At 47.5% G+C, this 15,600-nt stretch overlaps 1 protein-coding gene across 4 annotated transcripts in view; it reads left to right on the forward strand.

The window, feature by feature from the left end:
- LOC144508405 (claudin domain-containing protein 1-like) overlaps positions 1-14,961 on the forward strand; it is a 41,316-nt gene extending 26,355 nt beyond the window's left edge. For 2 of the 4 annotated variants that reach the window (XM_078236288.1, XM_078236287.1), the window contains 4 exons: positions 8,561-8,892; positions 10,723-10,830; positions 13,111-13,248; positions 13,744-14,961. In XM_078236288.1, coding sequence (XP_078092414.1) covers positions 8,586-8,892; positions 10,723-10,830; positions 13,111-13,248; positions 13,744-13,967 — 777 coding nt within the window. In that variant the 5' untranslated portion in view covers positions 8,561-8,585 and the 3' untranslated portion in view covers positions 13,968-14,961. Of the gene's footprint in view, positions 1-5,790; positions 5,844-8,560; positions 8,893-10,722; positions 10,831-13,110; positions 13,249-13,743 lie in introns of those variants that run through there. The other 2 variants (XM_078236290.1, XM_078236289.1) reach the window with 2 other exon arrangements.
- Positions 14,962-15,600: the final 639 nt, after the last annotated feature.

Consider the following 15,600-nt stretch of genomic DNA (forward strand, 5'->3'; position numbering starts at 1 on the left):
TAGGGTAGATTCAGAAAAAATGTTCCCAATGGTGAGGGAGTCCAGAACTAGGGGTCATAGTTTGAGGGTAAGGGGTAAACCTTTTAGAACTGAGATGAGGAGAAACTTTTCACCCAGAGAGTGGTGAATGTGTGGAATTCACTACCACAGAAAGTAGTTGAGGCCAAAACATTGTGTGCTTTCAATAAGAAATTAGACATTGATCTTGGGGCTAAAGGGCTAAATTTTGCTTTCAAACAGAACTGACATTTATTCTGCTATTAACGTTGACTCGGAACAAAAGCTTTGTGTCTTTACCAATATCATATCACTCTCTTTGTCTTGTATTCCATGACATCTTTGTTATTTTATCACTCCGGCCTCGAACCTTCCCCTGATCTTCTCTTCTGCTCCACCTGCTCCCCACCATACCCCTCCTCCACCTTTCTCAACAGCATAGCTCCCATCATATTCCTACCTCTCTTCAGTTCTGAAGAAAAGTTATAGAATTGTATCGTAGAATCCCTACAATGCAGAAGGATGCCATACGGCCCATCAAATCAGCACCAACTCTCCGAAAGAGAATCTTACTTCAGCCCACCCCGCTAACACTGCGCATTTCCCATGGCTAATCCACCTAATCTGCACAGTTTTGGACTGTGTGAGGAAACCCAGTAAGAAGTTTAACAACACCAGGTTAAAGTCCAACAGGTTTATTTGGTAGCAAAAGCCACACAAGCTTTCGAGGCTCTAAGCCCCTTCTTCAGGTGAGTGGGAATTCTGTTCACAAACAGAACTTATAAAGACACAGACTCAATTTACATGAATAATGGTTGGAATGCGAATACTTACAACTAATCCAGTCTTTAAGAAACAAAACAATGGGAGTGGAGAGAGCATCAAGACAGGCTAAAAAGATGTGTATTGTCTCCAGACAAGACAGCCAGTGAAACTCTGCAGGTCCACGCAACTGTGGGAGTTACAAATAGTGTGACATAAACCCAATATCCCGGTTGAGGCCGTCCTTGTGTGTGCGGAACTTGGCTATCAGTTTCTGCTCAGCGACTCTGCGCTGTCGTGTGTCGCGAAGGCCGCCTTGGAGAACGCTTACCCGAATATCAGAGGCTGAATGCCCGTGACCGCTGAAGTGCTCCCCAACAGGAAGAGAACAGTCTTGCCTGGTGATTGTCGAGCGGTGTTCATTCATCCGTTGTCGCAGCGTCTGCTTAGTTTCCCCAATGTACCATGCCTCGGGACATCCTTTCTTGCAGCGTATCAGGTAGACAACGTTGTCTACCTGATACGCTGCAAGAAAGGATGTCCCGAGGCATGGTACATTGGGGAAACTATGCAGACGCTGCAACAACGGATGAATGAACACCGCTCGACAATCACCAGGCAAGACTGTTCTCTTCCTGTTGGGGAGCACTTCAGCGGTCACGGGCATTCGGCCTCTGATATTCGGGTAAGCGTTCTCCAAGGCGGCCTTCGCGACACACGACAGCGCAGAGTCGCTGAGCAGAAACTGATAGCCAAGTTCCGCACACACAAGGACGGCCTCAACCGGGATATTGGGTTTATGTCACACTATTTGTAACTCCCACAGTTGCGTGGACCTGCAGAGTTTCACTGGCTGTCTTGTCTGGAGACAATACACATCTTTTTAGCCTGTCTTGATGCTCTCTCCACTCCCATTGTTTTGTTTCTTAAAGACTGGATTAGTTGTAAGTATTCGCATTCCAACCATTATTCATGTAAATTGAGTCTGTGTCTTTATAAGTTCTGTTTGTGAACAGAATTCCCACTCACCTGAAGAAGGGGCTTAGAGCCTCGAAAGCTTGTGTGGCTTTTGCTACCAAATAAACCTGTTGGACTTTAACCTGGTGTTGTTAAACTTCTTACTGTGTTTACCCCAGTCCAACGCCGGCATCTCCACATGAGGAAACCCAAACAGACATATGGAGAATGTGACACACAGACAAGACACCCAAGGCCGGACTCGAATCTTGGTCCATGGCGCTCTGAGACAACAGTGCCAAACACTGTGCCACCCCACTCTTACGTTGGATTTGAAATGTTAAATCTGTTCGTCTCTCCACAGATGCTGCCAGACCTGCTGTGCTTTTCTCGCAATTTCTGCTTTTATTTCAAGGGGTCTTCTTTTATTCCTCTGCTCCTGAGGATGATATAGTTAAACTAGGGCTCCCATCTACCCCGTTCAGGTCTGCATTCAGCAAAGGGACTCACATCTGTGCTATCCTTTCACAACATCCCACAGAGTTACACAGCTGCTGACCTTACGGATCCAGCTGCCAACCTCACGGATCCACTGCCAACGTTCGCAAACACATTCCATTCACGGTTTTCTCACGGGCTTCCTTCAATCACCAAAACACATCAGTTGGATGCCGGTGGGATTGTGCTGTATCAGATTCGGCCACCCTTGTGGAAAATTGACGGTTAGCTGTTGAGGCCTGAGTGTCTTTGCGCAGACCTCAACACGTCTCCCATGCTGGCTGCCTGTTAGTGCGAAATTTAAAGGGCGAAGGCTGGAAATATTCTGCAGGTCAGGCTGCATCTGTGGAGAGAGAAACAGAGTTAATGTTTTAGGTGGGTGGCCTGTCATCAGAATCAGGAAATGGTATAGAGATGTAATCCAAAATCCTTGAACAGATGAGGGGAGATTGAACAGGCTGGAGTGGCTTGATGGAAGTCATCAAAATTGTGAACTAGTTCAAAAAGGGTAAATTGTGAAATAGTTCGATAGGGTAGATGGAGAGATGGTGGCACAGTGGTCAGTCACATCACTGGATTAGTAACCCTGAGGCCCAGGCTAATACTCGGGAGACATGGGTTCAAATCCCACCATAGCTGCTGGTGGAATTTAAATTCAAACAATGGATTTAGAATTACTGTCATCGATTGTTGTAAAAACCCACGTGGCTCACTAATGTTCTTTGGGGAAAGAAATCTGCCGTCCTTATCCAGTCTGGCCTCCTTGTGACTCAAAATGCAGTTGACTCTTAGCTGCCCAACAAACTATTCAGTTCAAGAATAAGAACTAATGGCAGTGACCCTAGCAGTGGTGCCATAAGGAGGCTAATGATTTCATGTGGGTGGCCACAGATCGGTGAAAGCTTCTCTACATGACGACTCTGACCCATCGCACCAGCAACACCTCTCACATTGCTCACTGTTCCACATTGCCATCACTCACTCAGCAGCTTACCACCCCTCCGACCTGGCTCAGAAACACACCACTTTCACACACATACCAATATTGCCTCCACCTACCTGCAGCTATTTGACTGTGGCAAATACTTCAACCAAACAGAGTGCAAAACAGTCACTGACTTTACACCCTTGACTCCTGAGGACAAGGTGGCAGGAGGTGATTTAAAGAAGTTCCTGCTGGGAATGGATAATCTGAATGATGAGGACAGACTGGAGGGGCTGGGGTTGTTTTCCTTGGAAATGAGGAGACTGAGTGGACATATAATTGAGGCGAATAAAATGATGCAGGGGCGAGAGGGAGGGGACTGGAAGGACAAATTTCCATCAGCAGGGAGTCCAATTACCAGGGTCCATTGATGTAAAGAAATTGGAGGCAGCATTAAAGAGGATTTGAAGAGATAAATTTTAGATTGCTAAAAAGCATTTGACAAGGTGCCATGTAAAAATTTACTACACAAGATTCAAGCTCATGTGGGATGGGGTGATCTGTTGTCGTGGTCAGAGAAGATTAGATACCTCACCGGGAAGAAGAGTCAGGAGAAATTGGTCATTTGCAACCTAAAATAAACTTTAACCGATGGCATCACGCAGGGATCAGTACTGGGGCTTCAACTATTTATGATCTGTTTCAATAGTTTAGATGAAGGGACCACATGTAGTATAGAATGATCGGATCCTACAGTCCAGAAGGAGGCCATCGAGCCTGCACCGACCACAATCCCACCCAGGCCTTATCCCCATATTCCCATGCATTTACCCTAGCCAGCCCCTTAATACTACGGGGTAGTTTAACATGGCCAATCAACCTAACCGGCACATTTTTGGACTATGGAAGGAAACCGGAGCACCTGGAGGAAACCCACACAGGCACGGGAGGATGGGCAAACTCCACACAGTGACCCAAGCCGGGAATTGAACCCGAGTCCCTGGCGCTGTGAGGCAGTAATGCTAACCACTGTGCCGCCCGAATAGTCGAATTTGCCATTGATACAAAGATAGGCAAGAAAGCAAGTTGTAAGGAAGATACAAAGTCTGGAGAGGGATATAGCGAGGTTAAGTGAGTGGGCAAAAAATTGGCAGATGGAGTACAATGTGACAAAATGTGAGTTTGTTCGCTTTAGCAGGAAGAGCACAAAAACAAATTATGAAATATAATAGACAGTAAAATGCTGTGATACAGAGGGATCTGGGTGCCTTGTTATGACATCATGTTAGCTTGCAGAAACAGCATGAAATTTGGAAGGTGAATCCCTTTGTTGCAAGAGGCATGGAGTACAGAAGTAGGAAAGTCTTGTTACAGCAGTACACGGCATTAGTGAGACTGCATAGAGTACTGTGATCTCCTTACTGCATTGAAGGCAATTCAGAGAATGTTCGTTAAGTCGATTCCAGGGATGAGGGGTTGGGCTTCTTGAGCAGCTTGGGTTTGTAAAGTTAAAGTTAAAAGTTTTATTTATCATTCATAAGGAAGGCTTACATTAACACTGCAATAAAATTACTGTGAAATTCCCCAAGTCGCCTCCCTCCGGCCCTGTTCGGGTCAATGCACCTAACCAACACATCGTTCAGACTGTGGGAGGAAACCCACGCAGACACGGGAGAACATGCAAACACCACACAGTCAGTGACCCAAGCAGGGAATCGAACTCAGGTCCCTGGCGCAGTGAGGCAGCAGTGCTAACCACTGTGCCACCGTGCCACCCTATGTACCCATTGGAGCTTAGAATGAGAGGTGATTGTACTGTAATTGATAAAGACTCTTTGGGAGCTCTGCGCTGGACTGTTGTCCCTTGTGGGAAAGACTGGAACCTGGGAATAGTCAAAAATAAGTAGACTGTGCAGAGTCTGCATGTTCTCTGTGTGTCTGCATGCATTTGTTCCCAAAGATGTGTAGGTTAGGGGGAATATCCATGATAAGTGCATGGGGTTATGGGGATAGGGGGCCGGGTAAGGTGGAGAGTCAGTACAGACTCGATGGGCCGAATGGACTCTGCTCTGTACAGAATCTACGGGGAAAAACTCAATACATCTGGCAGCATCTGTCAACAGGGAAGAAAATCTCATCATTCGAGTATGAACCGAACGAGAGTCACATTGGCCTCAAGACTTTCAGTGAATGATCTCTTTGTACTTTGCGACTCCCGTTTCTTTCATATCGCCTTAAAATCAGGGAAACCGGCTGGGTACTTTCAAAATGATGTGGAGATTCCGGCGTTGGACTGGGGTAAACACAGTAAGAGTTTTAACAACATTAGGTTAAAATCCAAGACGTTTATTTTGTAGCCTCACTTTATCCTCACTTTCAAAATGGCAGCTCTGGGTAGCACCACGTGACATGAGGGCGGGGCTGCAGCTCCTGTTCAAGGGGCGGAGTCTCGGGTGGAGTTGTGACGAGCTCTGTCGGCTGGTGACGTCCATTCAAGGTGGAGGGGGTGGGGACCCATAGGGGTGACGTCAAGATATAGGCGGGACCGACTGGGGAGACGCCCAAAAGCAGGCGGTACCCGAGGTGACTGACGTCCGGGAGTGGGCGTCTCCCAATTGAACGTGATGACGACAGACGCCGGAGGTGCCCGCCTTCCCTTCGGTGGACCGGAAGCGGCCGAAAACGGCTGGCACCTGGTGAGGATGTGGGTAATTGAACCTCTGGGTGGGGAGAGAGGTGGGAGGGAGGAGAATCAGAGCGCCGGCCGGGGGTAGTGATGCTGCTGTGGCTTGTTAGTTGTGGAGAAGCTGGGACTGTTCTCCTCAGAGCAGAGAGGGGCGAAGATGTGGTGGTTCAGGCTGAGTGTCAGAGGGACCTCATTAATTTGTGCCTGGGCTCCACCCTCAGGTGGATGTGAAAGATCCCTTCGTGTGGAATGGGGATTTGGGGTTCAGTTCTCTGGAATCCTCACATCAAACACAGTAAGAAGTCTCACAACACCAGGTTAAGGTCACTCACCTGATGAAGGGGCAACGGTCTGAAAGCTCATGCTACCAAATAAACCTGTCGGACTTTAACCTGGTTGTGAGACTTCTTACTGTGCCTACCCCAGTCCAACACCAGCATTTCATGGCCACATCAAACACAGCTAAAGATCTGGATTTAGGTGGCTCTGTTTAGGAACACTGGATGTCTCTGCCATCAAAGTGATTTTTTTTCATTCTAAGCCTCACTGTTGTAATGTTGCAGGCAATTTGGGTGGGTGTTAACTTGTGGTGGCGCTTTTATGTCTAGATGGGAGCAGCAACTCTTGGTTGGAAAAGTGGCACCCTCAAATGAGGGTGGTGCTTTCTCCACGCACTGTCACCTCTGGTTTGCAAGTTAAGAGTCACCAAGTGGAACCCTATCCCATGTGCTCATGAGGCAAGGGTGCTCACACACAGTCACGGCTGACACATGAATTGTGCCTCAGTCAACAAAAGTGAAATACCATAAACAACAGCAAATTTGCTCACAGCAAGATTCCATCATAAGTCCTGCTGTGTGGGATTTGGCTATATGCAAATTGGCATTGAAGCATCAACGCATAAAGTAATAAAAGCAAATTACTGCGGATGCTGAAATCTGAAACCAAAAGAGAAAATGCTGATAATCTCAGCAGGTCTGGCAGCATCTCTAAGGAGAGAAAATAGCTGGTGTTTCGAATCCAGATGACTCTTTGTCAAAGGTAAAAGGCACAGAAAGTGGGAGGTATTTGCTATATTTAGTATTACGCATATAGTACCTTTGACGTAATGAAACATCTCATGGTCCTTCACTGCAGCATTATAAACAGAATATCACACTGAAGCACAGAAGGAGCTCAGTTGACCAAAAGCTTGGTCAAACACAAAGATTATACAAAGTTTCTTCAAGAAGAAAAGTGAGAAGGGGAGTTGCAGGGAAGGAATTGTGCAGCTTTTTGCACAGGCAGCTGAAGGCACGGCTGCCAGTAGTGAAGCACATATAATTGAATCAGAGCACAAGGTTAGTGATAGTACAGTGCAAAGATCTCAGTATGTTACGGGGTTGAAGATCGCAGCAATAAGGAGGACTTTGGCAATGGAGGTATTTGGAAACAAGGATGAAAATGTCAAAGTCAAGACATTGCTTGACCAGGAGCCAGTGTCCATCAGTGAACATAGGCTGAGAGGAGAATGGGACTTGCTGCAAGTAAAAATGAAGTTCAGGATTATTGTATAAGATCAGTCATGATCTGATTGAATGGCAGAGCAGGCTTGATGGGCTAAATGGCCTACTTCTGCTATATTTTATGTTCTGGAAATAGTGAAGCGTGGATGAGGGTCTCAGCAGCAATGAACTGAGACGGATGAAGCAGATATGGAGGTGGAAGTAGGTGGTCTTCGTCATGGCATGAATATATAATTGGAAGCTCATCTTGGGATCAAATGTGACACCAAGGTTGTGAAAAGACTCTCACTGTTACCAGGTAGAGGGATGGAGACATTTTGAATGTAAGGGCTTAATTGATTGTGAAATTCTTTGGAAGATCCAGACTTCATGCAAGACACTGTAGAAACGCGAGAGCCAGCCTCCACTGGGATCCCTCGAGCTCTCCTGTGCCTGTCTGCCTTTAACCCGCCCCCTGTCTCAGCCCCAATCCACTGCAGCCCCCTTGTGTTTGATCTCCGATTGGCGAGTTTTCCCTTCAGGATCAGGGGTGGTGGTGTGTTTATTTGAAGGTTGATGGAGAGCTTCAAGTTACAACAAGGATTGAGAGAGCAGTTGGGTACTTTGTCGAATGAACTAACTGACCCCTATGCCTATTCGGGAAAAAATGAGGGATCCGATTTGTTATTAGTGCCCTAGGCTGAGAGAGAGGGGCACAGAGAAGGTAATTTGGCCGAGTGTTGACAGTGACAGGGGTCAGATGTATAGTGTGGGATATATGGGACAGGTTATTGGGGGTGTGGTTGGGGAAGGGGTAAGTGCAACAAAGGAGTAATTGTGTTTATATGTAAGGGCCTCTCTCTGTTTCACTGCCCACTCCCTGATCCTTGACTGGGCTGCATTTATACACAAGTCTGTCTCTCTTGCATTGTCTATTGTCCACTCCCTGTCTATTCAACTGTAACACACTTGATCTTTTTGTCCAATGCTTACTCGCTATTTTGTTCTGTCCTGCTATCCTACTCATTTGCGCTCTTCATCTTTCCCTCAGCCACTCACCGCTCTTATTTGTCCTTCCATCTTTTGTGTACTCATTCAAGTTGCCTGTTCTGCGTCTGTGCTCGCTCAATCTCCCATTTCCTCCTTCCTGCAACCCCCTGCTTTCCCTCTGCCCCTCCTCTGCCTTCTCCCTCTCCATCTCCTCTATTCTCTCTACTCCTTTGTTTTAACATCCTATCTTTCTTCCCACAGCTGGCACAAACAAACTACTGATGTGATGGTGGACAACCGGTTTGCCACAGCGCTGGTGATTGGGAGTGTCCTGGCGCTGATCTCGGCAGTGTACATCGCCGCGGCCATTGGAACCGATCACTGGTATGAGTACCGGAGCCCGTTCAGCCTGTCCGAGACAAATGGTGCCAACCTGCACTCGACGAATCCACCCAGCGAGGAGTTTAAGAGTGAGGACAGTGACGAGTATATGTACTCCCGTGCACTCTACAAGTACAATGGCACCATCGGCCTGTGGAGGAGATGTATCAGTGTCCCCGAGGAGGGGCACTGGTTCAAACCCCCGCCACAAGGTTTGTACACGCTTTTGACTTTGTCTACCGACAACTCTTTGAGCCAGGATCATTCCCTCCGTGTCTCTGACTCACATCCACCACACCCCCAACACACCCCAGCCCTTGCCCAAACCTGTTCCTCCCCCAATCTGGTCCTCCCCTCACCATCTCTCCTCTGCATCATATGAAGTTTGCAGGACAAAATGAAGGAGGTTTTGCCCATTGTGACTTGCCAAATCTCTCAGTAATATCTAGCTATCTGTCTACTGTACTATCGATCATGGTTTTCATTAGACATCGGCATTCTTTTTAAATGAGCTGACAGCTTCTTTGAGCTCCATCCACATCCGTATCAGCCTGTGGGTGAAAGTCTTCGCTCTCCTCTAATTCTTTTCCAAATCCGTGCACCCTGGTTTTTCCTACTAACCTGTTGAGGTAAATAGAAAAGCGAAAACAATCCCAGCCAATCAAATCTTTCTCCATTGCCAAGATTCTTCAGGACTGGCAACATTCCCTGTAAATCTTCACTGCACTCTCCCTCACATGCTCCCTTCATTGCAAAAGGACTTTAGCAAATATGCTTTACTGCAGCTCTACATGGCCTTGGTGAGACCATACCTGGAGCATCATGTGCAGTTTTTGTTTCCTTTGTGAAGCAAAGGTTCACCAGAGAGACTGGGTCGACTGGACCTGCATTCGCTGAAGCTCTGAAGAATAATTGAAACGTATAAAATGCTGACAGAGCTGGACAGACTGGTTGCAGGGATGTTGTTTCCTCTAAATGGTGGTGTCCAGAACAAATGGTCACAGCCTCAGGATATGAGGGAAGCCATTTATTACCAAGATAAGGGGAAAGCGCTTCACTCAGAAGGTGATGAAGCTGGAATCCTCTGCTACAGAAGGACTGGAGACCAAGTCACTGAATATATTTAAGAAAGAAATAGATACATTTCTATACTCCAGAGGTATAAGGAGGCATGGTATGAGCGGGGGAGGAGCAGATAGAGGATCAGCATATCAGATTGAATGGGGGAGCCGGCTCGAAGGGCCAAATGCCCTATTCCTCTTGATGTTGCTTCTTTCTGAATGCAGCTTTTCACTGTCCCTCTCAATTTTCTTTACTCAATCGGGGGATATGGACATCGCTGGCTGGCCAGCGTTTATTGCCCATCCCATGTTGCCCTTGAGAAGGTGGTCGTGAGCTGCCTTCTTTAAGGGCTGCAGTCCACGTACTGCAAGTTGACCCAAAATGCCATTAGGGAGGGATTTCCAGGATTTTGACCCAGCAACAGTGAAGGAATGGAGATAGAATTCCAAGTCAGGATGGTGAGTGGTTTGGAGGGGAACTTTCAGGTGGTAGTGTTCCCATGTATCAGTTGTCCTTGTCCTTCTAGAAGTAGTCATGGGTTTGGAAAGTGCTGTTTGAGGATCTTTGGTGAATTGCTGCAGTTCATCTTGTAGATAGTACGCACTGCTGCTATTGAGAGTTGGCGGTGGAGGGATTGGATATTTGTGGATGTGATGCCAATCAAACAGGGTTGCTTTGTCCTGGATGGTGTCAAGCTTCTTGCGTTGTTGGAGCTGCACCCATCCAGGCAAGTGGAGGGTATTCCATGACACTCCTGACTTGTGCCTGGACAGGTTTTTGGGAGTCAGGTGAATTACCCGCTGCAGTATTCCTAGCCTCTGACCTGATCTTGTAGCCACTGTTGATGTGGCGAACCCAGTTGAGTTTCTGGTCAATGGTAACCCTCAGAGATGTAGACAGTAACATTATTGAATGTCAAGGCGGGGCGGGGGAGGGAGGTCTTAATTGCTGACTTGGATTTTCTCTGCACTGTGTTCCAGGTGTGAAACAGGACACACTGTGCGTCAGCTTCTCTTTACAAGACCAGTTCACACCAAAGTACGCACAGGTCGGAAACCACAACAGTGGAGTTGATTACGTGAGAACCTGTGAGTTTGCTTTGCTCTTCATCCATGTGTTGTCTACAAGATATAGTTTGTTCTGAGTGTTCTTTCCCCCTGCACCCTGATATCCAGGTCCAGAATTATCATGGAGAAACTCCCCTCTCAGCCTGTCGCCCATCATTCAAACTTTGCTGTCCCCAGAACAGCAGAGGGACATCGTTCAGCCCTTTGGGTCTGTTACACAGGAACAGGCAGAGGCCATTCAGCTCCTCAAGCCTGTTACACAGGAACAGGAGAAGATCATTCAATCTTGAGAGTCTGTTACACGATGGCACAATGGTTAGCACTGCTGCCACACAGCGCGAGGAACCTGGGTCCAATACCGGCCTCGGGTGACTGTGTGGAGTTTGCATGTTCTCCCCGAGTCTGCATGAGTTTCCTCCAGGTGCTCTGGTTTCCTCCCACACAGTAAGAAGTTTAACAACACCAGGTTAAAGTCCAACAGGTTTATTTGGTAGCAAAAGCCACACAAGCTTTCGGAGCTCCAAGCCCCTTCTTCAGGTGAGTGGGAATTCTGTTCACAAACAGGGCATATAAAGACACAGACTCAATTTACATGAATAATGGTTGGAATGCGAATACTTCCAGCTAATCAAGTCTTTAAGATACAAACAACGTGAGTGGAGAGAGCATCAAGACAGGCTAAAAAGATGTGTATTGTCTCCAGACAAGACAGCCAGTGAAACTCTGCAGGTCCAGGCAAGCTGTGGGGGTTACAAATAGTGTGACATGAACCCAATATCCCGGTTGAGGCCGTCCTCGTGTGTGCGGAACTTGGCTATCAGTTTCGTCGTCCAGTACTTCCCCGGAGCGGAGAAGCTACGGCATCTCCTCCGGAGCCTTCAACATGTCATTGATGAAGACGAACATCTCGCCAAGGCCATCCCCACACCCCCACTTCTTGCCTTCAAACAACCGCACAACCTCAAACAGACCATTGTCCGCAGCAAACTACCCAGCCTTCAGGAGAACAGTGACCACGACACCACACAACCCTGCCACAGCAACCTCTGCAAGACGTACCGGATCATCGACACAGATGCCGTCATCTCACGTGAGAACACCATCCACCAGGTACACGGTACATACTCTTGCAACTCGGCCAACGTTGTCTACCTGATATGCTGCAGGAAAGGATGTCCCGAGGCATGGTACCTTGGGGAAACTATGCAGACGCTGCGACAACGGATGAATGAACACCACTCGACAATCACCAGGCAAGACTGTTCTCTTCCTGTTGGGGAGCACTTCAGCGGTCACGGGCATTCGGCCTCTGATATTCGGGTAAGCGTTCTCCAAGGCAGCCTTCACAACACACGATGGCGCAGAGTCGCTGAGCAGAAACTGATAGCCAAGTTCCACACACACGAGGACGGCCTCAACCAGGATATTGGGTTCATGTCACACTATTTGTAACCCCCACAGCTTGCCTGGACCTGCAGAGTTTCACTGACTGTCTTGTCTGGAGACAATACACATCTTTTTAAGCCTGTCTTGATGCTCTCTCCACTCACGTTGTTTGTATCTTAAAGATTTGATTAGCTGTAAGTATTCGCATTCCAACCATTATTCATGTAAATTGAGTCTGTGTCTTTATGTGCCCTGTTTGTGAACAGAATTCCCACTCACCTGAAGAAGGGGCTTGGAGCTCCGAAAGCTTGTGTGGCTTTTGCTACCAAATAAACCTGTTGGACTTTAACCTGGTGTTGTTAAACTTCTTACTGTGTTTACCCCAGTCCAACGCCGGCATCTCCACATCATTCCTCCCACACTCCAGAGATGTGCGGGTTATATTGATTGGCCATACTAAATTGCCCCATAGAATCAGGGGAACCAGCCGAGTTAATAGCTGGGGTTCTGGGGATTGGGTCTGGATCAGGCTTGATGGGCCAAATGGCCTCCTACACTGTAGGGATTTTACAGGCAGAAGCCATTCAGCCCCTTGAGCCTGTTGTACAAAAACAGGAGGGCCCCATTAAACTCCTCTCGCCCATTACACAGGAAGATGCAATTCAGCTGCATCAAGGTGTCGCATAGAAACAAGAAGAGGCCATTCAGCCCCTCAAACCCATATCACAGAAACAGAGGGAGGCTATTCAGCCCCCTGAGCCTGTTACACTGGAACAGCAGGAGGCCATTTAGCTCTTCCTCCTTGATCAATATGAAAATGCTGTGATTTATTACCTGCATGTACCTTATTCTATAAAAGTTAAGAGATCTCACTTTCTTTGTCCCTCTACAACTCTCCCTCTCTGTCTCTCACAGACCTGAGTCGCTGTCAGATTCTACTCCCATTTATCAGCTTAGGACTGATGTGTTTTGGAGCATTGATTGGATTGTGTGCGTGTTCCTGTCACACCCTCTATCCAGCCATTGGCACTGGAGTGCTACACCTTCTCGCAGGTAGAATCTAACGGCAGTCTCTCCCTCTCCATAGTTCCCAAGGTCTAACCCTCAACCAACTACTACAATGCTCTTTCAGTATGGACCCTCCAACGGTGTGGTGCTGATTCAGTGCTGACCCTCTGGCAGTGCAGCACTCGCTCAGTACTGACCCTCTGGTAGTTCAGTACCGCCTCAATATTTCACAAGAGAGCCGGGTTCAGTTACTATGATAAACTCTTGGAGTGACATTTGAATCCACGACCTTTCAACTTCAAATCAGTTTTTTGTGAAGCATTTTCAGAGGCCAGCATTTTGATTTCATGAAGCGATCGGACCCAGTGGAGTTCAAACCAATCATTCACGATGTTTAATAACTATCGGATTGTGTTTGTACAGAATGGTGCCTCAGGACATTCAATCCAAATCTGACTTTGAGCAGGTTGTTTTATTCACATGGTATTTTGGTTGGTGTATCTGCTGTTGTGACCTTCTCTCTGGTTTTTCTCCTGCCAGGACTCTGTACACTCGCTACCGTGGCCTGTTTTGTTGCCAATGTTGAACTCCTGCACGCCAAGACCCAGGACCCGCAGTTGCTCCTGGAGGGAGATTATGGCTGGTCTTTCTGCCTGGCCTGCGTCTCTGCCCCTCTCCAGCTCATGGCTGCTGCCCTCTTTATCTGGGCAGCCAGGACCGACCGGACAGAATACAGCCGGATGAAGTTGTACCGTGTGGCATAGCTACGATCTGGATGTCACGCACTCTGCCTTCGACCCATATGGACACGCACGTAAATCATGTTTAGGAATCTGTGCTGTTAAGGAGCTGGCTCCTGATCCTTCTCTCCACACTGATCAATCACGAAGGTCTCCTGCCTATCCATTACCCAGCGAACCCTGGGGAAGTTGTTTCATGTCAGTAGTTTTCTCTCTCCTGCACTTTCCAGCCTTCCCACACACGGTATTGGTAAATAATTCCCAATTTTGGGAATCCCTCTCACAGCAAGGGGAGGTCGCAAAGCACTTTACAGCCAATGAAGTTGTTCATTTGAAATGTGGTCACTTGTAATAGGTAACCTAGCAGCCAGTCAGTGCACAGCCAGCTCACACAAAGAGCAATGTTATGATGAGCAGATTATCTGTTGCTTCAGTGATGTTGGTTGAGAGATGAATCATGGACCCCAGGAAGTTCTCCGCACTTCTGTTCTTCAGTCATGGTTGTGGGATCTTCCCTGAACACTTGAGAGCAGATGATCTACTGTTTCGCATCCCATCAGAAGTACACTGCAGGACTCTCACTGCTGTCCCTTAAACAGTGCAGCACTCTCCATTATCACTGACCCTCTGACAGTGCAGCACTCCCTCAGTATTGATACTCATACAGTACAACACTCGCGCAGTGCTCCCTTAGCACTGACACCCTCACTATGCTTCTCCCTTGGTACTGACTCCCTCTGTGATAGAACATAGATAGAACATAGAACAATACAGCACAGAACAGGCCCTTCGGCCCACAATGTTGTGCCGAGCTTTATCTGAAACCAAGATCAAGCTATCCCACTCCCTATCATCCTAGTGTGCTCCATGTGCCTATCCAATAACCGCTTAAATGTTCCTAAAGTGTCTGACTCCACTATCACTGCAGGCAGTCCATTCCACACCCCAACCACTCTCTGCGTAAAGAACCTACCTCTGATATCCTTCCTATATCTCCCACCACGAACCCTATAGTTATGCCCCCTTGTAATAGCTCTATCCACCCGAGGAAATAGTCTTTGAACGTTCACTCTATCTATCCCCTTCATCATTTTATAAACCTCTATTAAGTCTCCCCTCAGCCTCCTCCGCTCCAGAGAGAACAGCCCTAGCTCCCTCAACCTTTCCTCAGAAGACCTACCCTCCAAACCAGGCAGCATCCTGGTAAATCTCCTCTGCACTCTTTCCAGCGCTTCCACATCCTTCTTATAGTGAGGTGACCAGAACTGCACACAATATTCCAAATGTGGTCTCACCAAGGTCCTGTACAGTTGCAGCATAACCCCACGGCTCTTAAACTCCAACCCCCTGTTAATAAAAGCTAACACAGTATAGGCCTTCTTCACAGCTCTATCCACTTGAGTGGCAACCTTTAGAGATCTGTGGATATGGACCCCAAGATCTCTCTGTTCCTCCACAGTCTTCAGAACCTTACCTTTGACCCTGTAATCTACATTTCAATTAGCCCGACCAAAATGAATCACCTCACATTTATCAGGGTTAAACTCCATTTGCCATTTTTCAGCCCAGCTTTGCATCCTATGTATGTCTCTTTGCAGCCTACAACAGCCCTCCACCTCATCCACTACTCCACCAATCTTGGTGTCATCAGCAAATT

Source organism: Mustelus asterias, chromosome 20 (genome assembly GCF_964213995.1).
Source record: "Mustelus asterias chromosome 20, sMusAst1.hap1.1, whole genome shotgun sequence".
NCBI classification, from domain to species: Eukaryota; Metazoa; Chordata; class Chondrichthyes; order Carcharhiniformes; family Triakidae; genus Mustelus; species Mustelus asterias.